Raw genomic sequence first — 27,696 nt, forward strand, 5'->3', positions numbered from 1 at the left:
GATTGTGTACAGATCTGTTCTAGGTACATTGGTGAACCGTTCTAGGTGTACTGGTTAATAATTCTATTCTAGCCATGCTGGTAGACAGCTCTTCTGCAGTAATGATTGTGTACAGATCTGTTCTAGGTTCATTGGTGAACATCTCAATTATAGGTGTACTGGTTAATAATTCTATTCTAGCCATGCTGGTAGAAAGCTCTTCTGCCGTAATGATTGTGAACAGATCTGTTCTAGGTACATTGGTGGACATCTCAGTTCTAGGCATACTAGTTAACTTCATTCTAGTCATGCTGGTGGACACCACTTTGCAGCAATGATTGCGAACAGGTCTGTGCTAAGCATATTGGCGGACATCTCAGTTCTAGGTGTACTGGTTAATAATTCTGTTCTATAATAATTCAGCCATGCTGGTGGACAGCTGTTCTGCAGTGATGATTTTGAACACATCTGTTCTAGGTACATTGGTGAACACCTCAGTTCTAGGCATACTGCTTAACAACTCTATTCTAGCCATGCTGGTGGACAGCTCTTTCCTAGGAATATTGATGGAAAACTTGCATGCTTTCCTTGTGACCACTCTAGTCTAGGCCCATTGGTATTCACAGTTTTAGGTAAACTTGTGGGCACTGTTACTCTATGCACACTTGTGGACTTTTTTATCCTAGGCATAAGTGTGGACAACTGGCATACTGACTGACAGATCTGTTTTAGTCACATTGGTGGACAGCTCTTTTCTAGACTAACAGGTGGACACATCTGGTGGAGAGGTTTATTTCAAACATACTTGTAACCAGCTCTGTTATAAGTATACCTCTGTCTAGCACTGCTCCTGGATACTTTTTGAACATTTCTTTTTAAACATACTGTTTATAGCTTTGATTTAGGCACATTTGTTCACTGCTCTCTTCTAGGCACATGTGGGCAGTTCTGTTCTAGGCACGCTTGTTCACTGCTGTCTTCTAAGCACACGTGCGGGCAGCGGTTTTCTAGGTACACTTGGTCACTGCTCTCTTATAGGCAGATGTGTGGACAGCGCTCTGTTCTAGGCACGCTCATTCATTTCTCTCTTCGAGGCAGATGTGTGGGCACCTCTGTTCTAGGCATACTAGGTCACTGCTCTCTTCTAGGCACATGTGGGCAGTTCTGTTCTAGGCATGCTTGTTCACTGCTCTCTTCTAAGCACACGTGCGGGCAGCGGTTTTCTAGGTACACTCGGTCACTGCTCTCTTATAGGCAGATGTGTGGACAGCTCTGTTCTAGGCACACTCATTCTTTTCTATTTTCTAGGCATGTGTGGGCATCTCTGTTCTAGGCACACTTGGTCACTGCTCTCTTCTAGGCACACGTGTGGGCAGCTCTGTTCTAGGTACACTCGGTCACTGCTCTCCTCTAGACACATGTGTGAGCAGCTCTGTTCTAGGCACACTCATTCTTTTCTCTCTGCTAGGCATGTGTGGGCAGCTCTGTTCTAGGCACACACGGTCACTGCTTTCTTCTAGGCACATGTCTGGGCAGCTCTTTTCAGGCAAACTCATTAATTTCTCTCTTCTAGGCATGTGTATGCAGCTCTGTTCTAGGCCCAGTTCGTCGCTGCTGTCTTCTAGGCACATGTGTAGCTCTGTTTTAGGCACACTCGTTCACTGCTCTCTTCTAGGCACATTTATACAGCACTGTTCTAGCCATACTTATGGCAAGTTCTGTCCTAGGCGTGCTGGTGGGTGGGTCTGCACTCGGTATTCTAGTCATGAGTGCCAGTCCATCTAGAGTAAACTAGATACATATATTATAAAGGTGTTTGCCCAGATTGGTGTCACTGCCAGCCGTGCCCTTGCACAGGGAAGGGTCTTTCCTTTCTACCTTAAAGCTGTCCTTCTGCATGTTGGTGCCTGTCCATGCTCTGCTCTTCTCATGCTGTCCCTCTTTCCTCTGTCTCAGGGAGAGGGAGAGTCCTAGAAGCTCCAGCTGGAGGTATTTTTAGGTTCTGGCTCCACAGTATTCTATTCTTCAGTTTGATTGGATGACCGAATGTTGATGGTTTCCTTACTACCTATAAATTTGCTGCTTCTGTAATGGTGCCTTCATTTTCTGTGGGCAGAGGCCGTGTAAGGGTTCTCAGTGCCTTCAGTAAAAAAGATTTTTGTTAACGGGAACGCCTAAAATAAATGGCATTTTTAGGCCATTTTTTGCAATTTATAGAGAACATTTTCTTTGTGTTATTAGTGATAACATTAAATAAACAGTAGATTGTGAGCCTGAAACTGCTGAGGCTGCTTGAGAGGGCGATTTGTCTCAGTGCTGGTCTTAGTGTAGACAGCCCGTCACCTTACTCGTGGCAGATGAAAAACTTCTCAGTAGTTGTGCAAAAGGCAGGTGGTTCTCACCATTTTGATTTTGAGGTGTCTCCTTGTGAACAAGGGATATTTCTCAATAACGAAGGACTGCTGGTAGATAAGAACATCAACTGGTTAATTGTAGGTAAAGGAGACCCCGTCCGTCCACATCAGCCGCCTCCAGTCTTCTGTGCTCACCTTCATTAGACCCATCCAAAGGAGCTGATGATGCCCCACAAATAGTAAAGATAAAGAAAGGATGCACACAGTGATGTAGAAAGATGTAACACACACATTTACAAGATTGCCACACACCTCCATTCTTACCAGCAGAAATGGTTCCGGAGAGTGCTGGTTATGGCACTCTTACACTGCCACACCATAATTTCACCACACTCCAAAGTAAGCTCTTGATGTGCTGCAAAGATCTCAGAATCAGGTGGCCAGATTTTACCTGAACCTGCAAACACACCCCACATCAAACCAGGTTTTTACAGTGCTTTATCGACTCCCCGGTGGAAGTAAACATTAGGTTTAAATTTCATTACACGGCACAAGAGGCCTACAGAGGCATAGCTCAAGGGTGCCTTCAAAAAGTAGAACCGCACAGAGAACCTGGCAGGGTGGCATGCTAGTCATTGGCACAGCGGGTTATCCAAGGACCTTGGAAATGGGACCCCCAGGTAGGTTGGACTTTATTTCTAGGATAGAGGCTGTGGAGTGCATTGAATCCAGCCGAAGAAGCAGCCAAGAAACATGCGTTTGAAGAAAAGCTTAAACCTGGACTTCCTGATGGATCCCCCTATCTTCAGATTCTTCATCTTTTGAAAATCCCAGGTACTAGACAGGATCCTGAAACTTTGACATAGCTTGCCTACACCAGTAGTGGGTGTTGGCTCACCCACAACACTGGAAGCGAGGTCATGGACACCTCGATAGCCAGGGCCACGGGTTCCATTATAGCCCTGCGCTGACATGCCTGACTGTGATGTATTGAATTTGTGGAGGGTGTTCATGTCATACTAATGGACATGTCTTTTGGCAGGGAATGTCTCTTTGGAGACCAGGCGTATGGGGCCCTTGAGTAGGGATGGGTGCAATGTTCTGTTCTGCCTGCGAAATTGGTGGAATTTTGGTCACTCCACGTTACTCTTCAATGCAGAGTTCTGGCCAAATTCCGCCAGTCGGTGCTTGGTGGAATATTTCTCCAGCGAGGCTCAAGAACATGCAAGTTGGCGCACGCGAGTGAGTTTTGGCGTACCCTAGCGCGATTTTCTAACATGGGCGGTCGCTGGCATTCACGAGCGGTTGCGGTCAGAGGGCCGCCGTTGTAGTAGATTTTCTACTCGAGCGTCAGCAACATCAACTCCAATGACGATGCACTATTGCGCAACACATGGTGTCGTTCACGCTGATTTCCAGCGCTGCTTATGATATGCTAAGTTGTAGCGCGAGCTGCAATTTTTCCGCCCATTGGTGGAATTCCATCGAATCTCCCTGAGTTTTTCTATAACTACTCAGAGTGAAACTCCGTGAGTTCTGCCCACCCCTACCCTTGAGCATTAAAGTCAGAGAGAGAGGGCCATTGCTCGACTTTAGGTCTTTAAACTCCTGCAAAATACTTAAGACTATATTCAGAAATTAATTTCTGGGCTTTTCCAAGGGGTTCCAGTTTCAGCAACGCCAACCCTCCCAGCTCTTTCAAGAACAATAACTGAATCCCTTAGTGTGTCAGTACAAAGGCAGCTGGAAGAGGACTTCAAATCTAGCAACATTACTCCTTCTCTTCCTCCTCTCCAGTACTACCCAGAAAGCTGCATTAGCTTATCCCTGTGGGGGCATGTGTGGCCTATTGGATGACAGGTATCCTCCTTTCCACCGGCCGGGCAGGCTATACCTTCAGACCAGTGGGTCATTTAGATCGTAGCAAGGATGTATGTCCTACTCTTCCAATAGTCTCCTCTCCACATCCCACCCCACCAGACTCTTCTGTCAGAGGAGCACTTAAGAATGTAGCACAAGGAGATTGTAGCCCTGCTACAAAAGTGAGCAGCTGAGTTGGTGCCAGAGCAGGAAATATGGCAGAGGTTCTACACCTGGGACTTCCTAGATCCCAAGAAGGGCACTGATTTTTATCCGATCCTAGACCTCAGGCTCCTGAATCTCTGTCTGCGCAAGGATAATTTCAAGATTCTGTCCCTGGCTCTTTCTGGTGCTGGAAGCAGAAGACTGGATGGTGTTCCTTGATTGCAGTATGCGTATTTTCATTTAAAGGTCATGCAGTGAGACAGGGGGTACCTGCTTTTCATAGTGGGGTACAACCACTACCGGTTCATGGTATGTCTGCAAACAGGGAACAGTGAAGCCTGGTCAGGTGGACCTCTTTACCGTGCAGGACAGTGCCTAGAGCCCACTGTTCTGGTTACTTCAGTATCCGCTGCATAGAGCCCGGGGGAAAAGGAGGGCGCTTTGATTGAAGAACTTTCCACCTCACTGCGTGTTTCCCTACAAACCCTCATTCCATTGTTTCTCAGGAAGATTAGCCAGGACCGGCCCCAAGTCATCTTCATTGCCCAAGACTAGCCAAGAAGGGTGTGGTACACAGACCTCTTGCGCATCTCACTGTTGGTGGGGCAGGTTCTGCACCCCAAACTCCAGATCCTACATCTTTATGCCTGGAGATTGAGCATGGACACCTGAGCTCCTTTCAGCTGCCACTAGAGATGGTTATTGTGATATTATCTGCTTGACGTCCCTCCACCAAATGTGTCTGTTCGGTAGGTGGAACACATTCCTCACTTGGTGTTCAGAACAGGACACGGATCCCCTGAAGGCTCGCCTGTCCAAGATTCTCCAATTTTTTGTCCTTGCTCGCCCAGTAAGGCTGTGCAGTGGGCATTGCAAGGGACGCACAGCAGGCTTGTTGGCTTTCCTTTGCATCCCGGATCAGCCATACTTCTTCAATTGCCAATAAGGATGAGGATTCTGAAGGGACTGACCACTATGTTTCCTCCCACTCCCTTTGTCAGGCTTCAATGGTACCTAAATTTGGTTTTGAACTTTTTTGATGGGCTCTTTCTGTTAGTCCCTTCACATTTGTCAGCTGTGTTTACTGACATTTAAATCTGTATTTTTGGTTGCCATTAAGATATAAGCACTTCGCATTCACATGCCGTTCACATGTTTCCTCCCAACCAAACTTGACCTTAGAACTGAAGCGGGATCCCTTTTTCATATGGGGCAGTCTATTACCCTTCCCACATATTACCCGCCACCCCATCCCACCCTAGAGGAGGAGCACATGGCTGGACCCATGGGAGCGGCCAGTTTCTACAAAGACCGCACCAAAGTGGTTAAGTCTGATGACCAGTTCTTCATAGGACGCATGGGCAGCAGGAAAGCCACAGCTGTCGAGAAGAGGAGGTTGTCCCGCTGGATAATTTTATACATCCACATGTACTACCCTCTTCCAGAAAAGGAACCAGCAGAGGGAATCTGAGCCCATTCCATCAGAGGAAAGACTTCCACCTTAAACTTGGACATGTTGATTCCATAGTTGAGGTCTCTTGTGTGGCGTCATGGACTTCCTTTCACACCTTCACCAAGCGGTGATGTTTTGGGCTCAGAGGTGGGATGGTGTGGCCATTTTTTATTCTCAGTCCTACCAGATTTACTCCCCTGACCATTCTTTAGATTCTCCATATAGGGAAGGTACTGTTTAGGAATCTGTTTGAAAGATGAGGAATCATCAGGTATAATTAACCATCAGAAGAAAATGTTACTTATATTCAGTGTATGATCTTTCAGGTGGATACTTTACCTGCAGATTCCTCACTGATTCTGCCCACTTCTGCGTTCTGAAGGATGATTCATAGGTCTTAATAATAAGATTCCAGATTAGGTTTGTCAGGATCCATCGACAGCGCACCGCCGGCCGGGAACGGGAAACGAAACAAGCAAGACCCTATTTCCGGACTACAACTCCCGACGGGCGTGACTCACGCTACGCACGCTACGCCCGTCGTCAACGTAAAAGGGGAAAGGTCGACTCCATCGGAGCCGATAATTCTTGGACCAGAGACGTGCGAGGAAGCGCAGAATTACCGAGACGGGGTTACGAAGAGAGACTCAGCCAGGTAGCGGCCCGCGATAACCCCAGAGTCTTCAAGACCGAGGTAGGCGTGTTGTGGCAAAGTTCTCTACTCGGCTCCCCCCCCCCCCCTTAGAAGAGTTCGGAGACACGGTCTCCGCGGACACGAACAGCCTTAGGTATCTCCTTGGAACTGGTGTAAAGTAACGCCCCTCTGTTGGAGAGACCGGCCGGTCTCATGCAGAGGAGCGACAGTATATTTATTGGCTTGGCTATCCCTGCAGGGCATATTTAAACCCCGTTCTGTCTCTCGAGGTGAGAGAGCCTCGTGACTTTGAAACCTGCGGGGAGGCGAAAACCTTCTTTTGTATTCACTGGTTATAGCGACGGAGCAGATCGTAAAGCCACGGGTGTGCATCCACGAATCAGGGATGGCCCGTGATGTGTAATGTGATTGTTTTCTGGCAGAAGCAAGCAGTGCTGAAAAGGCACGACACAGTCGCCAGTCCTCAATATTGTTTTCCTATATGTTAATTTCCTCAGACATAAGAGAGAGGGTCTCGCTAAGAAGGGGTGGTACCAACACCGGTTGCTTGGAACTAGCGGGGCATGTACAAGTGGGTATCTGTGCAAATAATGTGCTACAAGTTATGTGTTCCCTGTGACGGCTCACTGCAATGCTCCATACGTGTGATCTTTCCTTTTCATTTGTATTAGTTGCCTGAGACCACTGACCACTGCCTCTAGCTCTCCATTATATGTCTTGACGTACCTTCTTTCCTTTACAGGTGAGGGGGCGAGTTAGATCAGAAAGCACTGCAGTTACCGGTAAAACAAGTGTATCATGCTGTATACATAGAACAAGGGTCTCATACGGTGTCTTGTTGTTTTTTTGCCTTTACAGATCTCCCTCCCTGCAGTCCCCACCCTTTCCTTCCCCCGCTCGATCACCCCAAAAGTCCGTGGTTACACTCAAGCCGGACTTGGGGTCATCCAGAGGTGGACCCCCTTAGAGCATCAACACAGCCCCGGGGACATCGGAACAACGGAACCTGACAGAATTATCGGCCCAAGAATTCTCTTCTCCCCCTGGTTGTGTTGAAAGCTTACCATGGCTACATTAGATGACGTAATGGCAACGTTAGCGCAGATGCAGATAGAGCTAGCTACCTCGAGACAAGAAACAGCGTCCTTGCATTCCCGCGTAGACTATCTGCAAAGAAACCCGTTTAGTGTGGGTAGCCCTTCTCCGCCTACTTCCTTGGTGGTAGAAGTCCCAGCTTCAATTCCCTTGGCCCCACCAGAGAGGTTCCACGGCGATAGGAAAAAGGTCCAGGTTTTCATAACCCAGGTATTGCTTCACTTCACCTGCAAGCCCAAAATGTTTGTGACTAACCAAGCCAGGCTCGCCTTTCTTATATCTTATTTGGGGGGCGAAGCTGCCCAGTGGGCCGTCCCTATTGTAAGGAACGATGACCCACTGCTCTACGACTGGGATGCATTCAGAACGGCGTTTGAGAAAACCTTCGATCGGCGAGCAGAAACATTCTCGGCGGATAAAGACCTATTGGAGTTGAAGCAAGGCTCATTGGATTTGGTAAGCTACCTGAACAACTTCCGACGTCTGGTAGCCGAAACAGATTGGCCGGAAACCAAACAGTGGGTCATATTTTACCATGGCCTCACCGAAGAGCTGAAGGACGTCATGGCTCAAATCGAGCCTCAACCCAGTACGTGTACTGCCCTCATTGATCTGATGCTTCGGTTGGACCATCGATTGAGAGAGCCGAAAGGAGAGCACACACGAAAAGAGCGGGCTAGTCCGTGGAGTGAACGATCAGGGCCCCCGGAGAAAACCCCTACCAGACCCGAACCCATGGAAATCGGAGCAGTGAGGGCCTCGCTAACCCTGAGTGAAAGAGACCATCGTCGCAAACAAGGGTTATGTTTGTATTGCGGCAAGAAAGGCCACTTCATACGGGAATGCCCAGTTAAACCAGCATATGGAAGGTCTCGTCTCGGCTAGATGGCGACGGTGACAACGGACAAGGGGGAGGAAAACTGCCGCACCTGAGACCGGTTGAAGGGAAGATCTCAGGGAGACGTACTATCCCTTCAGTGGATTATTCCTTATTCAGGGAAAAATAAAACAAATTCATAACAATGCATATTGACATAAACCAAGTACACCACCCGATCCGAGCAATGGTTGACTCAGGTGCTACCGGCTGTTTCATGGATAAACAGGAGGCAGCCAGACTAGGAGTGCAACTCCTCCTCAAGGCCATCCCGGAATTGGTCTACGCAGTGGATGGCAAAGAATTGGAGTCAGGCCCCATACAACATCACACTCCGGAGTACGAACTCACGTATGAAGGATATCATCGAGAGTGGGCATCATTCAACATCATCCAAGCCCCGCAATACGGAATCATTCTTGGACTCCGTGGCTGCAGAAACATGAACCCTGTATCCAATGGGCCACAAAGACTCTACAGTTGAGGTCGTCGTATTGCCAAACACATTGCAACCGGGAGCCGGTTCGTCCGTCGGAAGTGTTAGCCACCGGGCATGGGATAGCGACCGCGGCGGAGAAAGAGATAACATTACCAGAATGTTACCACTCCTTCAAGGATGTATTCAGCGATAGGAAGGCCGAAGAGATCCCTCCTCATCGAGAATTCAATTGTCGGATTGATTTGGTTCCGGGAGCAGTGATTCCCTGTGGGCGGATATACGCACTGACCATACCGGAAAACCTGCATTTACGTACCTACTTAGACAAATACCTGGGATTAGGGTTTATTCGTCCTTCAAGATCACCTGCCGCCTCGCCACTTTTTTTTATTCCTAAGACCAACGGGGAATTAAGGTGCTGCATCGACTTTCGAGCATTAAACGCTATCACGGTGAAAAATCGGTATCCCCTCCCGTTGATTCCAGTTCTCTTGGAGCAGGTGAGAGCTGCGAACATATACACCAAGCTGGATTTAAGAGGGGCATATCATCTTGTGCGTATGCGAGAAGGCGATGAATGGAAGACGGCATTCAAGACGCGGTACGGACTTTTTGAGTACTTAGTTATGCCCTTTGGGCTCTGTAACGCCCCTGCCGCCTTTCAATTTTTTCTCAACGAGGTGTTGCGGGAATTTTTGGATGTCTTCGTAGTCGTATATATTGACGACATTCTCGTGTACTCCGTTACTGAAGAAGAACACATTACCCATGTGCGAAGAGTATTACAGGCCTTACACAAACACATGTTGTTTTGTAAACTCACAAATTGTGAGTTTCACGTTACCACCGTAGAATTCCTCGGAGTCATGCTTACCCCCTCCGGACAAATTATGGCAGAGAGGAAGGTAAAGGCTGTGGTAGACTGGCCCCGTCCGCACAATGTTAAAGACATTCAAAGCCTACTGGGGTTCGCGAATTTCTATAGGAGATTTATCCAAAACTTCTCCAACACTGTCGCACCCCTGACCAAGTTGACCCGAGTAAAGGTTCCGTTCCTTTGGACCTCAGAAACCCAAGAGGCGTTCGAGCGCCTAGAAAAGGCTTTCACCTCCGCTCAGGTTCTAGTGCATGCAAAACCAGAGTTGCCCTTTTTTGTCGAAGCAGACGCCTCAGAAATCGCAGTGGGAGCGGTGCTGTCACAGAGACATGAGACCACGGGTTACCTCCACCCCATCGCCTTTATGTCACGGAAGTTGAACCCAGCGGAACAAAACTACACCATCGCGGAAAAAGAGCTCTTGGCGATTAAAGACGCCTTTCTGGAGTGGAGGCATTGGCTGATGGGGGAGTCACATCAGATTACGGTCTATACCGATCTTCAGTTTTTACGAGCAGCTCGTCACCTTACACCGCGACCGCTCAGATGGACGTTGTTTTTCGCCGAGTTCAACTTCATAGTGACCTTTCGCCCTGGAGTGAATAACCGGAAGGCCGACGCTCTCACATGACAGGAAAACCCACCGCATAAAGAACTGGGTACGGAAAAAGCAATCATAGACCCTAATCGAGTGGTGGGTATTGTGGCCACAGACGACTTTTTGAACAGCATTTGGCGAGGGATACGTACCGCTGAATGGAGAACCTGGCTTCGGTTCCACCCCGAGTGGAGATTACATCAAGGCCTCCCCTTGAAAGGACGTCAGTTGCTTGTCCCCACCAAGACACAGAGGAAGACGTTTTTTTTGTGGTGTCATGCTCTTCCCTGTGCTGGACATACTGGACGCACAAAGACTCTAGAAAAAGTGTTAAGACAATTCTGGTGGCCCTCAGTTCGTCCTGACGTTCAGAAATGGGTACAAGAATGTTCCATCTGCGCCCAGATGAAACCTGATCACCGAGCCGCACCGGGCTTGTTGCAACCGATGCCCACTCCAGAGCGACCCTGGGAAAGAATCTCAGTGGACTTTATAGTCGGGCTTCCCAGAGATCAAGGAATGACAGCCATCATGGTGGTGATAGACTATTACACCAAGATGGGTCATTTTGTAGCCTGCAAACAGGCCCCCACGGCGGGACAATTGGCCATACTACTGCTTACACATGTTGTCCGCCTTCATGGACTCCCACAAGTCATTGTATCCGATAGGGGGGCCCAATTTACATCAGGCTTTTGGAAAACTTGGTGTTCCAAACTCCAGGTCACCTCTTCCCTGTCAACGAGCTTCCATCCACAGACGGATGGCCAAACCGAGAGGCTAAATCAGACTTTGAAGCAATACCTTAGATGTTATGTGAGCACAGCTACTGATGCGTGGGTGGAGTGGTTATGGGCAGCAGAAATCGCTTACAACAGCGCAACACACTCGTCCACTAAGCACACCCCGTTCTTTAGCACTTACGGTTTCCATCCCAGATTCACCCTCCTTGATTATGCCTAACACCGACACGCGACGCCCAGAATTGCGCGACAGGCTAGTGTTCATGCGGAAGGTACTTGCGCAAGCTAGAGTAAATCTGTTGAAAGCAAAGGACCAGTACAAAAGACAGGCTGACAACACCGGAGACCAGGGCCTATGTACAATCGAGGGGATTGGGTATGGTTGTCAACGCGGAATATCCGGTTTAGGAAACAGTGTGTTCAACCCAAGATTTATAGGACCGTATCGGGTCATTAAGCATGTAAACCAGGTGGCAGTAAAAGTGAGATTACCTGCACACTTTCGCATCCATCCGGTGTTTCATGTCTCCCTTCTGAAACCTGCCAGACAGCCCCGGAACAGGCGACCAGCACCGGTCCTAGTGCACCATGATCAGGAATATGAGGTGAAAGCCATTCTGGATGCAAAAACAGTGAGGGGTTGTTTATGGTATTTAATCTCCTGGAAGGGGTATGGGCCGGAGGACGACTTGTGGGAGCCCGCGTCGGCGGTCCACGCTCCCAGGCTGATCGCAAGGTTCCATAGGTTGCACCCGTACAAACCTGGCGGCCGTCGGTGATCCTCAGAAGGGGAATGTGCTGTCAGGATCCATCGACAGCGCACCGCCGGCCGGGAACGGGAAACGAAACAAGCAAGACCCTATTTCCGGACTACAACTCCCGACGGGCGTTGCGTGAGACGCATCACGTGACTCACGCTACGCACGCTACGCCCGTCGTCAACGTAAAAGGGGAAAGGTCGACTCCATCGGAGCCGATAATTCTTGGACCAGAGACGTGCGAGGAAGCGCAGAATTACCGAGTCGGAGTTACGAAGGGAGACTCAGCCAGGTAGCGGCCCGCGATAACCCCAGAGTCTTCAAGACCGAGGTAGGCGTGTTGTGGCAAAGTTCTCTACTCCGCTCCCCCCCCCCCCTTAGAACAGAGTTCGGAGACTCTGTCTCCGCGGACACGAACAGCCTTAGGTATCTCCTTGGAACTGGTGTAAAGTAACGCCCCTCTGTTGGAGAGACCGGCCGGTCTCATGCGGATGAATGACAGTATATTTATTGGCTTGGCTATCCCTGCAGGGCATATTTAAACCCTGTTCTGTCTCTCGAGGTGAGAGAGGCTCATGACTTTGAAACCTGCGGGGGGGCGAAAACCTTCTTTTGTATTCACTGGTTATAGCGACGGAGCAGGTCGTAAAGCCACGGGTGTGCATCCACGAATCAGGGATGGCCCGTGATGTGTAATGTGATTGTTTTCTGGCAGAAGCAAGCAGTGCTGAAAAGGCACGACACAGTCGCCAGTCCTCATTATTGTTTTCTTATATGTTCATTTCCTCAGACATAAGAGAGAGAGTCTCGCTAAAAAGGGGTGGTACCAACACCGGTGGCTTGGAACTAGCGGGGCATGTACAAGTGGGTATCTGTGCAAATAATGTGCTACAAGTTATGTGTTCCCTGTGATGGCTCACTGCAATGCTCCATACGTGTGATCTTTCCTTTTCATTTGCATTAGTTGCCTGAGACCACTGACCACTGCCTCTAGCTCTCCCATATATGTCTTGACGTACCTTCTTTCCTTTACAGGTGAGGGGGCGAGTTAGATCAGAAAGCACTGCAGTTACCGGTAAAACAAGTGTATCATGCTGTATACATAGAACAAGGGTCTCATACGGTGTCTTGTTGTTTTTTTGCCTTTACAGATCTCCCTCCCTGCAGTCCCCACCCTTTCCTTCCCCCACTCGATCACCCCAAAAGTCAGTGGTTACACTCAAGCCGGACTTGGGGTCATCCAGAGGTGGGCCCCCTTAGAGCATCAACACAGCCCCGGGGACATCGGAACGACGGAACCTGACAAGGTTAATGCACTGCATTGTGGCATCATTTGATGTCATCCCTCGTCTTTGCCTCTAAAGTCACAGAAAAAAGAGGTCAGGAACTGACATCGGGCACAGCGGTGGGCTCTACATGGCTCCAGTGACATCACCATAGCCTCGCCTCTGGTATCAAGATGAGGTCAGAGCCCCCTTTAATTATGGGAGAGCTATAACAGAAGTTTCTCGATCCAGTCTAGCACCTGGAATAGTTAAAAGGTGAGACATTTGCAGGCGAAGTATTCATTAGAAGAAACAGTTATTTACCTTTTGTAATCTTTCTGGGGGATACTCTGTATACCTGCAGATGTCACACCAATCCCTCTCACTTTCCTGTTCTGAAGGATGGTCTTAGGCCTCCGGTATAATGTGAAACTCAGGCCCAACTTACTCCAACCAGGTTCTGGCAGGCTCTTTTCACCCACCACAGTCCTTGGCACATCTGTAGTGCTTTAGGGTAACTGAAAAGGTAACTTAAAGAGCTTTATAAAACAACCCTCAAAAATATCCTTCTGTTTGTCAACTTCAGTGCATTGTGGGTAGTGAAGTTTCTGCATAAACTGATTAGTTAGTTGCAGATGTGTCACTCCCACCTTCTTTGTCCTTTCAGGCTGGAGGAGCTGATGAAAACATTCCTTGAAGACACGGATCCTGAGTGCACGTTGGATGTAGGGGCTGACATGCGCAAGATCCAGCACTGCTTCAAAAACCTAAAGGTAGAACTTGGTGTCAGCTCTCTGTGTGCCCATAAAAGAGCCATGTGAGAAGCTTGGTCCTTTCTCTGTTTCAGTTCATGACTGCTTGTAAATATGACAACTACGAGTTCATGTATGTATATGTTTATGGTAATTTATTATTGTGAGCTGTCTTCATCTACATTTACAGATTGAAGTTGTGTTCTAACCCCTTGGTGTCTACAGTGTGGTACTACAGCACATGGTACACACGGACAGGCTACAGACACACTTCCAGTTAGAGGCTCTTCCCATTGTATTGGTGTGGTATTTGTTGGAAGGTTGGTCCCAATAGGACTTTTGATGCCTGTTCGAGGGACCTTGTCTCTGTTCTTGACAAACGTTTGTGCTCTTTGCTCGTGTTTGAGGGAGATTCATGCTTTGAGGTCCTTAGGCTGGAACCCTCTTTATCCCACCCAGCACTAGTTATTGTTGCTTGCTGTTATTGTGTTTGTGATCATGGACCTGAGTGCTAATATGTGCTTGTGCTTATTGAGTAGTTGCTGCCAAGTTGGCACTCCAGACTGGTGGTCTTCTGAACAACACCAGTTGGACGACCATAAGCTTGATTTAAATACCGGTTTCACATCCACAATTTAATGAGGCATGGATCCAGCCAATGGAATCCTTTTACTACACTGTCTGTGCCTATTCACGTATAATAAAATACCACCATATTTGAGTGGTGAGTATTAATTCAAAAGAGTCCATTGAGAGTAAAAAAACTCATGTGGTTCCAAAAGCAACAAGTGACAGAGATAACAGAGGTAGGGTGGGTTCTTGGAGATAAAAGTGATACAGCTACTTCCAGGAGATAAATAAAGGAGGTAATGCGGATTGATTCCTGGAGATAACAGAAGTATGGCTGATTCCTGGAGATAAAGAAGGAACAATTGATTCCTGGAGATAACAGAGGTATGGCTGATCCCTGGAGAAGAAGGAGATAATATTTACTCCTGTAGATAATGACGGTCTGGCTCATCCCTGGAGATAAAGGAGGTATGACTGATCCCTGGAGATGAAGGAGATAATATAGATCCCTGGAGATAAAGGACGAACCATTGATTCCTGGAGATAACAGAGGTATGACTGATCCCTGGAGAAGAAGGAGATAATATTGACTCATGTAGATAATGATGGTCTGGCTCATCCCTGGAGATAAAGGAGGAACCATTGATTCCTGGAGATAAAGGAGGAACCATTGATTCCTGGAGGTAAGAGGTATCGCTGATCCCTTGAGATAAAGCAGATAGTATTGATTCCTGGAAAATAAAGGAAGTATTGCTGATCCCTGGAGGTAAGAGGTTTGGCTGATTACTGGACATTACGGAGATAGTATTGATTCCTGGATTTAAAGGAGGTGCCATTGATCTCTGGATCAATGGCACAAGGAGATAGTATTGATTCCTGGAGTTACAGGAGGTATGGTAGATCCTTGGAGGCAAGAGGTCTGGCTGATTCCTGGAGTTAAAGGAGGTATGGCTGATCCCTGGAGGTAAGAGGTCTGGTTGATTCCTGGGATTAAAGGAGGGATGGCTGATCCCTGGAGGTAAGAGGTCTGGCTATTCCTGGGGTTAAAGGAGGTATGGCTGATCCCTGGAGGTAAGAGGTCTGGCTGATTCTTGGAGGTTAGAGAGCTGGCTGATTCCTGGAGTTAAAGGAGGTATGGCTGATCCCTGGAGGTAAGAGGTCTGGCTGATTCCTGGAGATAAATGAGGTATGGCTGATTCCTGGGGTTAAAGGTGGTATGGCTGATCCCTGGAGGTAAGAGGTCTGGCTGATTCCTGGAGATAAAGGAGGTATGGCTGATCCCTGGAGGTAAGAGGTCTGGCTGATTCCTGGAGATAAAGGAGGTATGACTGATTCTTTAAGCTCCCATTCTGTCGTCCAAAACTCTGAATGAGTGCTCCATGTAAATAGCACATCACGCAGTCTTTGCATTTAACGGGAGGAGAGTTAGCGCCCAGATTTGTACCCCTGCCAGAATGAGGCCTGATGTATCTGCCTAATGTCTTTGTGGTTGGTTTTCCGTTTAGGCTCTAAAGAACAGTTTTTCTTCTAGAAATGTCATTGAACTGTTTAGCCCGAAGGTGTATTCTTGGTGTGAAAACTTGGTACACCCTTTTTTCCCCATTTGTCTAGGAAGATTCCATTGAATTCAAAGGTTGATAACTGTGCAGTGTAAAGGGACCTTTTATGAGATTTTGCAACAGAAAAGGGTAGAGCAGGCTTCTCCGACGAGTAGCTTGTGAGCTACTGGTAGCTCTCCGGGTACCTATGAGTAGCTCTCCTGTGTGCAGCCCAGCCTACTGAACTAGAAGCTTTTATTTGATTGAATTAATGGATGTATCCCAACATTGAAAAGTGTGTATTTGAGACATAAATGTGTATTTTCGGAACTCATAAGCTTATGTTCGAAGAGAATGGTTGAATGGTGCATTTGAGTATTCTCCCTGTATTTTAACTTTGTGTGACTTAAATCGCTTGATTACAAAGCGTTAGAGATTTAGAGACTTCCTTAGCGCTCCTAAGCGCTTTTGTGTTCCTTCCCCCCTCTCCTGCCTCCGGACCGCCCTCGGCCGAGTATCGACGCCGAGGGCTGGGTTCCCGGTTTTTGGCGGCCATATTGGGTGTGGGCCAGGCGGGTGACGCGCTCTAGCAGCGCTTTAAATAGAACGGCTATGACTCCGCGCAGCGGACGCGTACTGCGGACGTGCTGGATCTGCGCCGGAGTCGTGCCAGAGTCCTGCCCGTCTGCGCCCGTCCGCGACAGGGCGGGACCAGGGGCCATGGGCCCGATACCCGTGTCTATCACTTCCGTAAGGGCCCCTCACATCAGGTATTCGGCGCAAACTCTGTTACACCTCAGACCAACCCCTCTCACAGAATGCTCCAGAGATTCCTGGCCGTGCCCTGAGGGCCCTTTCTCCTGCATACATTGCAAATACCAAGCTTCTCCTACAAAACTCAGCACTGAGATGGTAGATAATAGGGAACAAACTCCACCTAAAGGGATAAAGGGGACAAAGTGCCTTCTCCTCAATGTTCGCTCCCTACCTAGACATCAACTAGAGGTATGGGACCTAATACATACTACTCGACCCGACCTTTGCTTCCTAACGGAAACCTGGTTGAAACCTCATACGGTCCCTGCTATTGCTGTGGGGGTTCCTTCTGGCTAAAAGTTTGTCCATTTTTACCGCCCAGAGAAAATAGGTGGTGACTTAGCCATCATGCATAAAGAACATCTGAAGATCACAACACTAGAACAGAAGCACAGCCCCCTCTTTGAGATAATAATTTTTAAAATGCAATATGCCACAAACAGATTCTGGAAAGGAGCCTTAGTTTATCGTCCTCCGGGGCCCTCTACAGGCTTCTCTCTTGCATTATTGGAATTCTTGGCCCCATATCTTAAAGCAAAAGAAGATTTCCTCCTTCTTGGCGATTTTAATGTCCACGTTGATAATCCCGCACTCCCTGAAACAATCTCCCTGATCTCTGAATTATCTTCCCTCGGTCTGACTCTGCAAAACCACGAGCCCACCCATATAGGTGGTCATCTTCTCGACCTGGTATTCACCAATTTCCCCAAAGTACAATGTCTTTCCCCGGTTCAAATAATTTGGTCCGACCACCTCATCGTGGAATTCTCAATATCTAAGGAGGATAAGCCCTCCAATAAAAACTCCCTACCACCTGTCTGGCGTCGATAGTGGCATAAAGTCACCGTAGAGGAATTGCAAAAGGAATGGAAGCAGCCCATTCCCGCAGAGACAGATAGTATAGAGACCGTTTTAACCAAATTCAACAATTCCCTTAAAGAAGCAATTGACAAAATAGCACCTCTAAAATTACACAAACAATACCCTGCCACCAAACAGGAAACATGGTACACCGAGGAGCTTAGAACAGAAAAACAAAAATGTAGGAGGTTGGAAAAGAAGTGGAGAAAAACACGAACCGAAGAAAAAAAGAAAGCACATCATGAGGCCCAGACTAAATATTACAAAAACATCAAACTTGCTCGGAGGAATAGCCTCTCTCAACAACTTGCAGAAGCGGGTAATCGATCCAAGGAATTATTTAAAATTCTTCAGGAGTTTGTAAAACCTACCGCATGCAAAAGCCCTGATGACTTTTCCCAACAATTATGCGATGAAATCTCCTTGTTCTTTGAAAATAAAATCAATTTGATCTACGACAAAATTTTATTGGTCTCCAATCAAAATAGTAATAACTCTCTCTCCCCTTCCTTCCTGCCCACACGGAGAAAAACCACACTTATGATATTCCCAGCGGTCAATGACTCAGACCTTACCTCCCTTATGAGCCATATAAAATCTGGATCCCCAGATGATTTTTTATCAGCTAAAATAACTGCCTCCTTGCAAAATCTGCTTAGGCCCCATATTCAAACACTGATCAACCATTCTCTTAGGGAAGGATCTGTGCCCACAGAATGGAAAAAAGCAGTGGTGAACCCAATCCGAAAGAACGCAACAATTCCATGGACCGACCTTTCCAACCTCCGACCCATCTCCCTCCTACCCCTTTTCAGCAAAATGACCGAGAGACACGTAAACACTCACTTGTCCAAATACATCGAGGCAGCGGAGGGCCTAGACTTCTCTCAATCTGGATTTAGGCCCAATCACAGCACAGAATCTGTCCTCCTCTCAGTGACTGATAACATCAAGATGTCACCTGATGGAGGAAATTCAACGATTCTAGTGCTGTTAGACTTATCCGCTGCCTTCGACACTGTGTCTCATGAGATACTTCTCGATCGTCTGAGGGAGAGGGGAATAGAAGGTGTGGCTCTCTCTTGGCTGGAAAGCTTTCTTTCGCATCGCCAACAAGAGGTTAGACTGGGCTCCCACCATTCTATCTCAAGGGAGCTCACCAAGGGAGTGCCACAGGGCTCATGCCTAAGCCCCACACTCTTCAACATGTATGTGGCCCCCTTGGCGGATATTGTAAGATCTCATGGGTTCACCCCTGTGTCGTACGCTGACGACACTCAGCTTTTGTTCCCCTTTAAAACCCTGACGCCCGCAATACAAAAATCTTTTGCGGACGGAATGAGGGCAATATCTTACTGGATGGCCACTAATCGCCTCCAGTGTAATGTAGGCAAGACTGAGGTAATGCTGTTTGGGGAGGCAACACTTTTGTGGTCCCCGGATTGGTGGCCCCCGGATTTAGGACCAACCCCAAGCCCCAAACAGACTGTTAAAAATCTCGGTGTGCGATTAGACAAATCACTTCTGTTTAAAGAGCACACAAATCAAGTAGCAGGTTCCTGCTTCCAGGACATTGGACTGCTCCGACGAGTCTTCCCATTTCTATCAGATTCTTATAGGAAGACTCTCGTCCAGGCCTTTGTTATAAGTAGACTGGACTACTGTAATGGCCTGCTGGTCTCGGCAAATGAGGAACAACTACAGAGACTACAGGTGGTCCAGAACAGTGCTGCGAGACTAGTTCTCAACGCCCAGCCAAGGTCTGCATCACTCCCCCTCTTGACAAAACTCCATTGGTTGCCAATTAGACAGCGTGTAAAATTTAAAATCTGCTGCACTATTTACAGATGCTTGTTTGGCAATGGACCTAAATATTTAAAAGAAATATTCAAACCTTATAAACCCAGTCGTATCCTGCGCTCCAGCAGTCAGCAACAACTCCAGGTTCCTAGGATAAAAAAAGCTAGGCAGGGAGGGCGAGCCCTGTCCTACAAAGGCCCCATCCTTTGGAACTCACTGCCCCCTGCTCTCAAAAATATTATCAATTTTCAATCCTTCAAGAAGTCCCTGAAAACGTTTTTATTTGTCGCCTGTTAGGTTTCTCCCCCCTTCCTTTCTCTGCTTAGTATAAGATCCTGGCTCCTTGGTAAAGCGTAAGCGCGGAGATACCCCTTCGGGGGTTGACTTCCAGCGCTATACAAGAGTATAAATAAATAAATGTGTGTATATATATGCATATGTATTTAAAGCTGATATTTGGATGGTAACTCATGCTGTCTTGCACAAATGTTTTACTTTTATTATTTTCTTGGTGCCAGGGACATTGCAGCACTGGCTGTTATGTATTACCCATGTGGGTACTCCACAATAACAAAGCCTTTTTACATCTGTGCCTGATGCACTGAGGGGATCGCTGCGGATACTCTCATAAGGTGGCAGTCGGGGTACCCTTGTCTAATGTCCCTATGAAAGCTCTTACACTAATAGTAGCTCAGGATGATTTTAATTGAACATAAGTAGCTGCTAATACAGAAAAGGTTGGCATTTCCTGATGTAAACAACAAGGTACCTTCAGACCGGTGCTCGTTTTTGGATCCTTGTGTTTGACAGGTACCAGGGCTGGTGTGCCTACAGCAGCATCCTTATGGCGCCACCTAGTGGTAGTTGTAAATTACCACTAAGGCCCAAAAATGGCCTCATAATGGCTGGTGATCACGTCACTAGACCTCCGAAAATTGTATGTATGGACCAAAAGCTCTTATTATGTTTATTTTCCTGCTTTAATTCTAAGCAGCCATCAGATTTCAACCAGAAAATAGCAGTTACAGATGAAACAAGCATTTGCAATGCAACAGGTCTCGCTTTTACGTGAGTTTAACCCGTTCTGCGCTCGCCGACGCGAGCACTACCTTCTGGGTGCTGTGCACAACCGTTGGCCGACGCAGCCCCGCCCACTCAGAACGTCACCATTCAGCCGCTATTAACGGGTTAAGCTATTGGCATTGTAAACGACAATGGCTTTTATTTATGTTGTAAAAACAAAAACAACAATAAAAGGCATTGTTATTTGCAGTGTCAATAGCTGAAACTCACGTAAATGCGAAACCTATTGCATTGCAAATGCTTGTTAAAGAATGTACAGAAGCCAAGTTAAAGTCCTCATCTTTCTTTATCAATGCGCAAAAATCTTTATAAGTCCCCAGCAATATTTCAAAGCGATCAGTGTCCTGTACAGACAATATTATAACGTGCTAACATTCCAAAATGTCCAATTTTCTTTAATATTGGACAGCCATATTTAATCTGAGCACAGCGATTATTTTAAAGTACATAACGTTCATGTAGAAATCATTTAATAGTGTGCTGCATTCTTTGATACCGCAAAGAAATCATTTAAGAGAGCACTTCATCCTGTAATAGAACATTACGCCCCTAGTGGGCAGAATGTTCTAATATAGCCTTAGAGCCCGCTGCCTTATTAAAGGCCCTCAGCGAACTCTGGAACGGGCCTTTAATGGCCGGTAGAGCAGACTCTAAGGATATAGTAGTGCAGACAGTTTTTTAAAAGTGCATTGAATTTATTTCAAACCACTGCGTTATTTAGGGGTACACGTATATTCTTAAGTGCTCAATATTCCTTCACAGTGCACAGAAATAAATAAAAAGTGCATCCCATTGTTTAACAGTGGACCACAATCCTCAACATTACCTAACATAGGACAGAAATGTATTAAAAAGTGCATCCCATTGTTTAACAGTGCACCACAATCCTCAACATTACCTAACATAGGACAGATATTTATAAAAAAGTGCATCCCATTGTTTAACAGTGCACCACAATCTTCAACATTCCTTAACAGCACAAATAAATCATTCTAAAGTCGGGTGGAATTCTTCAGTAGTGCACAGACATAACTTGAAAGTATTCACCATTTGCAATAGTGCAGATACATTATTTAAAAGTGCACCTCATTATAGAATTGGGAAAAAAAGTTATTTGAAAATCTTAATTAATATTTAATAGTGCTCAGAAAGCCTTTCAAAGTGCATTTCGTTATTTAAGTGGGGCACAGGCATCATTTAAATGCGCATGGCGTCCTTCAATGGTGTTGAGAAAGAATGTAATTGTGTGCCTCAATTTGTAATATTGCAAAGCAATTGTGAAAAGTGGAAGAAGTGTTTGAGTATTTTTAAACTTTACAGAGTTTAAAAATAGTACAGAAACCTTTTTCCCGTGTTCGGGGTCCTCTCATACTGCATACAATCCTTTGTAAATGTGCACGAGCATTCAAAATGCGCAGAAACGTTGCTAAATTTGGCAGCGCTCCTCAGTGCTCTGTAGAAATAATCCAAGTTGTTATAGCGCGATGGGCACAAAATGTTGCTTCTAGGCTCTCTACGTGTCGAATTTTAGGTACTTCTGGCCAGAGAAACACTGGCGCGATGGGGAATGGGGCGCGTTTTGTGTCATGCACACTATGAGCTAATCACCTCTGGGGACTTGGGTGGGTTTAGCGGGTCGGCTCAGTGTGAGATGAGTGTAGGGCGGCCAAACACTATCCGTGGCAGGGACATATTCCCAGACTATCCACCACTGCGCGTGGAATGCTCAGGCGGATTGTAAATTTAAATATCAGATTTTCTATGTTTTCCCTTTTAACTTGAATTAGCCGATTTTCAGAGCTTCCATTTTATATTGACGAACAGAGGGATGAAACAATGTGCCTTGGATAACTGAACGTGGTGACAATGAGAGGCGCGGAATGAATTTCAAACTTTGCGCCATTTAACACCATGACAATGATGCACTTTACAACAACAGGTGGCATACCTCAGCATGGCACTGCAGATGCACCTTGGAAACAGGTGGCATACCAGAGCATGACATTCATTGAAGCAGACCTTCCCTAGCTCCTGCTGAGAATGAGAAAGGATAGAGATAAACAAGCATTTGCAATGCAACACGACTCGCATTTACGCAAGAACTATTGCATTGGAAACGGGAGTGCAGGCGGGCAAGAAGGCACAAATGAGAGTGAGGGGGGGTGAAGGGGCTGAGAAGTCACGGACTGCGGGAGGGGGAGGGGGGAAGACAGAGAAGAAAATAGTGTTGGGATTAAAGGTGCTAGTAGCCATGGAAGGATACAAATGACGACATGGCCGTCATGAGGAGGGACTAACAAGCCTAAAACCAATCAGAAGGCAGCATTTAGGACCTAAGCCAATGAAAAGATAGGCAGAGAGTGGGCAGAGCTTCCACGCTCTACTGAATACTGCATGCCCCGCAAAGCGAACTGTGCATGCGCTGCAACGCTAGGCTCAACCTAAAAAACGACATGTCCAATGAGACATAGGAACAACAACGTCCAGAGTCTGAGAACAGGTGCAGATGAGGACACCGGACCTTTAAAACCCCCGATTTACATTATTTCCACTTTCATGTGGCTCTTTGGCAGACATGCAAGTAGTTTATTTTTTACACTTATGACTGCTTTATTCCCGAAGCATTAATTGTGATGTAATCGGATACCTGTATTTGATTCTCTGTTTGGGCATGCTTTCATCTCGTTGTGGCCATGTGCGTCTTTGCCATTTTCCACTTTCTTAGAGCATCTTGCCAGGACATCATTTATTTCGGGTGAAGGGGGGCTGCACTCTGCCACGCCCACGGGGGCTGTCCCACTGCATCAAGTCCCTTCCGCCGGTGTTCGCAGTTGCATGTGTTGTCTGAGAGAGACCTCAACGCTTTGATTCTCTTCAGTTTGCCCTGCTTTGTTTCTTTGGACGCCCGCGGCCCATCTACGTTGACAGGCTCATGTATTTGGAGCTGCTGCTCTCAGTTTCTGTTTCAAAAGACTTTTTTGGTTCCATGCATTATTCAGGTACTTTATTCCGTGGTCTGTATACAATAAAGGACCTGTTCACATAGTGAGCTTTTAATTCATACATCCATTGCAGTTGTCATCTATTTTGGACAGACTGTAGAGCAAGTGATTATATCATCAATGCTACTTGTAGGTATGGCTCACCAATCAAGGAAAAGACAAGAGTATTTCAAACGAGGTAGGAGAAAGAGCTATCCTTGTGTCCAGCAATTTATATCTACTAACACCCAAATGTGGTGAAAAAGTGTAGGAAGGGAGTGATGGTGCCTCACGGTAGCAACACCAGGGAGGATAAAGCAGGAAGGTACTCGCCTGCTGCCTCAAGGTCTCATCATCAGCTACCAACACTCCTCAGAAAGAAATGTGTATGGAAAGGTATATAGCAAAAGAATGGGTAATGACCCAAAGGGCAAAGTGCTAGGGTGTATAGTAAACAAAGAGGAGAAACTGTGCAGTGATCTGTGCACCACGATAAACCCCACAATGTATATACACAAAATTGAGCTAGTTCACACTGGCTTGCACTATTTATTCTATGCTGTGTGACTACTCATATATTTTTACTTTATTCCTTGGCACATATTGTTTTTTTGTTAGGGGCATTTTGTTCTAGTGTTTCCTGGTAAATATAAGCCACAAAGTGGCATCTGAGATGGAGTTTTACAGCTGACCACCAAGTATTTTGATAAAATTTGCATCTCATCATTAATGATTCTTTCTGTACCTCTCTGCAAAGCTCGATTCTTTCATGTAAATTGTAAACAAGTGTCAGGGATGTGTTCACTGCACAGACCCTACCTCATCGTAGTAGCAGTTGCCAAGGATACATCCACCTATAGACTTCTCACCTGTAGAATAATCAAATACTTCAGATTGGCTCTGAAATTTCAGAGCTCTCACGTTGACAGAAGGGGGCGCTATCTTCATGTTGATGCCTGGCATGGTGCCACCAAAGCCATATAGCGCCTACCCGGCCTAACAATGTCAGATCCCTTTCTTCTGTGCCGTAAACACTCTCCTGGGAGTCGTGAGTTTACCTCCCACAAAATGTTCTGTTTAGTTTTATGTTCCCCTCCCAAGCGTTCAGGCCTTATGCTCTGTAGGGATTGCGATGGATGGATGTCTGTCACTGTACTACATACCATCTGCCTGTGGCGCTTAGGTTCTGACCCTGATTCCTGTGCTTACGCCTCCTGTCCGAAAATGATGCCTAGGACCATCAAGAAGTGGGAAGCCAAAATCTGCATGGCCCGGGCCCGTGATGACGCAAAGTCGTCACCATCAAGACCAAGGCCCAGATCTCTCTCCTCACCCTCTCGTAGAGTGAAGAAAAAGAAACCTAGGGAACCCAAGAAGCAGGGGCGAGGTAGGTTGCCTTCATGACCCCAGACTCACACATTATGTTCATCATTGGCGACAGAGTTATTCGTGGTAAAGCGTTCTTACCCCGCTCCTCCCGGCTCAGAGCCTGTTCCACAGCTAGACCCGACCTTAAAGCCAACTCAACCAGCACCTTCATATCCATTGGCGTCCAATCCATCAATCCAGGGTATTCTGGTGGCACAGCCTTCCTTTCCGTAGTTCCTGGAGCCGGGTACAGTCCCTGCATTATTCCTCTTCTTTGCTAGGTCTTCAAACCCACCTTATGTTCCATGGGACCTGGAGCGCTGTTCAGCCTTCCTATGTTCATGCATCCATGTCCAAGAGGACATTTGTGGTTACTTCCAGGAAATGTTGAAGAATGGGCAGAATGCCTCCAGACATTTCATAAAGTTGGGTCTCGACACTTCCTATTCTGTAGCAACAGCTATGGTCACTCTGGTCTCACTTTGTTGCTATGCCTGGCTCTGGACATCCAGATTCTCCACTGATGTGCAGGCCAACCCTATGGATCGTCCATTCGATGAAGCCAAGCTAATTGGAAACAAAGCTGAAGGGGCCATCAAATGTTTTAAAGCCAAAAGGCAATGGCCGAATCTTTGAACCTTTAACTGCCTCAACCCCAAAGGGAATAACAGCAGTTTTGTTGCTTTCAAGGATGGATTCTTCAGGTGGTTCTCTACTCATCTGTAACGATCCTTATTATTGCAGATGCAGCAACCTCAAAACCTGCAAGTCCACCAGGACAGGGGTATGGCCTGGAGGAAAGGCTGGGGATCCCTTCAGCAAGCCTCCTCCGCCACTAAATCCCCCTCTTCTGCTCCCACAGGAAAGCAATCCGGGTTCTCTTCCCCAAACCTATGCGGAGCCAGTGGGAGGGGGTGTGTCCTCTTCTCTGCCGGAATGGATGGCCATTAGTTTAAATCAGTGGGTCCTTCAAATAGAAGACAGAGGCTACACCATTCCTTTCTTTCAGCTTCCACCCCACATCCCACCCCTGTCTTCCTCGCCAATTCTCAAATCACCTACCCATCCTGTAATAGGAAGTGGCAGCACTCCTTCAGAAATGAGCGGTTGAGTTCGTGCTGGAGCAGTAAAAGGTCTAGGGATGCTACTTCCGTTATTTCCTCGTGCCCAAGAAGGACGGCAGTCTACATTGGAACAGGGAGTTGAACTTCTTCCTTAAAAAAAAAAAAGTTTAAAATCATGACCCTTCCTCAAGTTTTACTGGCATTGGAAATTGGAGACTAGATCAAATTGCTCAACCTGCAGGATGCATACTTCCATATTCCCATTTTGTGGTGTTATCCAATGGTATTTTGCATTTTGTGGTAGATTCAAGTCTTCACCAACATAATGGCAGTGGTGGCAGCCCATCTCAGAAGGCTGGGGATCCCAATCTTTCCATACCAGGATGAACGGCTGATCAAGTATGGTCACCACCAGAGATGGCCATGTGTCATCTGGAGTCGACAGTCTCACTTATGTTCGAATAGACTTTACTATCAAGAACCCCAAATCTCACCGGAGGCCATCCTAATGACTCTAGTTCATAGGTTTTGTACTGGATACCAATTTTCTCTGCTGTTTTCCTTCACCTCATAGGATTGCTGACATACAGGAGATGGTCCCGTCCTTAATACAAGGTGTGCGAGTTACAGTCCTGAAGTTCCTGAGATTCCTAGTTTTGCTGGCTTCTGATATTCTCCTAGTCACAAACACACTTTGGCACTTCAGGGCCCTGTAGTGGTGCAATGGCTAAAGTACGGGGACATTTTTTGGACTCCATCATACTCTCCTCCAGTCCTGCAGTGGAAGTGGTCTAATGTGGAGAACAGGCAAACCTGGCCATGGGGATGGCCTTTACAACCCCCCCCACTCCCCCTCCCGGAACAATGACTACAATAGTGATGTATGCTTCCACCTTAGAGTGGGGTGCTCATCTGGAGGATCTGGAGATCAGAGTCCTCTGATCTCCTGAAGGACAGGTTCTTCTTATCAACCTATTGGAATTATAGGTGATTTGGCTGGTGCTCAAGGCCTCCCTCTTCTCCATTCAGGGTCAGTTCACCCAGATCTTGAAAGAAAGCAAAGCTGCAATGTGGCACCTCAACAAGCGAGGGGAAGAGTCTCATCTAATTTGCCTAGAAGTGTTGAGACTGTGGTCTTAGCACACTGCCAAGGGATCTGGCTCACCGCATATCACCTTGCAGGATTTCTACATTTCAGAGCAGACAGCCCGAGCAGGCGTTATCTTGCCATTCACAAGTGGTGGCTTTTTCTGGAGGTAGTCCAGAACATCTTCGCTCAGTGGGGCACTCCACAGGTGGACTTGTTAGCCTCCTTGGAAAATGGTCAATGCCAGCAGTTCTGCACCCTCCATTATACATTAAGGGGAGACATGGGGGACGTGTTTCAGTTGAGGAGGAACTTTCAACAGCACTAACGGTCTCCCCCCTCCCCCCCCCTACTCTTGATTCCTTGGGTTCTGGGTAAGAATCTGCAAGACCGGGCCCAAGTAATTCTCATCGCTCCCAATTGGCCAAGAAGGGTGTGGTGTGTAGACCATCTGCCCTTCTCCACCATCTCCCAACTCAAGCTGGCATTCAGACTGGATCTACACTCCCGGTTGGAGGGCATGATGCAGACCCCCAATCTCTGAAGCCTCAAATTACATGCCTGGAGATTGAGCAGAAGGTAGATAATGCTAATCTGTCAGTGCGTCGCCCCATCACAAACTAAGCCTATTCTGGCAGATGGTGCACATGTTTTGCAT

General features: G+C 47.1%; 1 protein-coding gene across 1 annotated transcript in view; it reads left to right on the top strand.

The window, feature by feature from the left end:
• Positions 1–27,696, top strand: part of KIF6 (kinesin family member 6) — a 1,720,339-nt gene that overhangs the window by 728,634 nt on the left and 964,009 nt on the right. Inside the window, exon 11 of the mRNA XM_085610234.1 lies at positions 13,786–13,891. Coding sequence (XP_085466360.1) covers positions 13,786–13,891 — 106 coding nt within the window. The remainder of the gene's footprint in view (positions 1–13,785; positions 13,892–27,696) is intronic.

Source organism: Triturus cristatus, chromosome 6 (assembly GCF_964204655.1).
Source record: "Triturus cristatus chromosome 6, aTriCri1.1, whole genome shotgun sequence".
In the NCBI taxonomy this organism is placed as follows: Eukaryota; Metazoa; Chordata; class Amphibia; order Caudata; family Salamandridae; genus Triturus; species Triturus cristatus.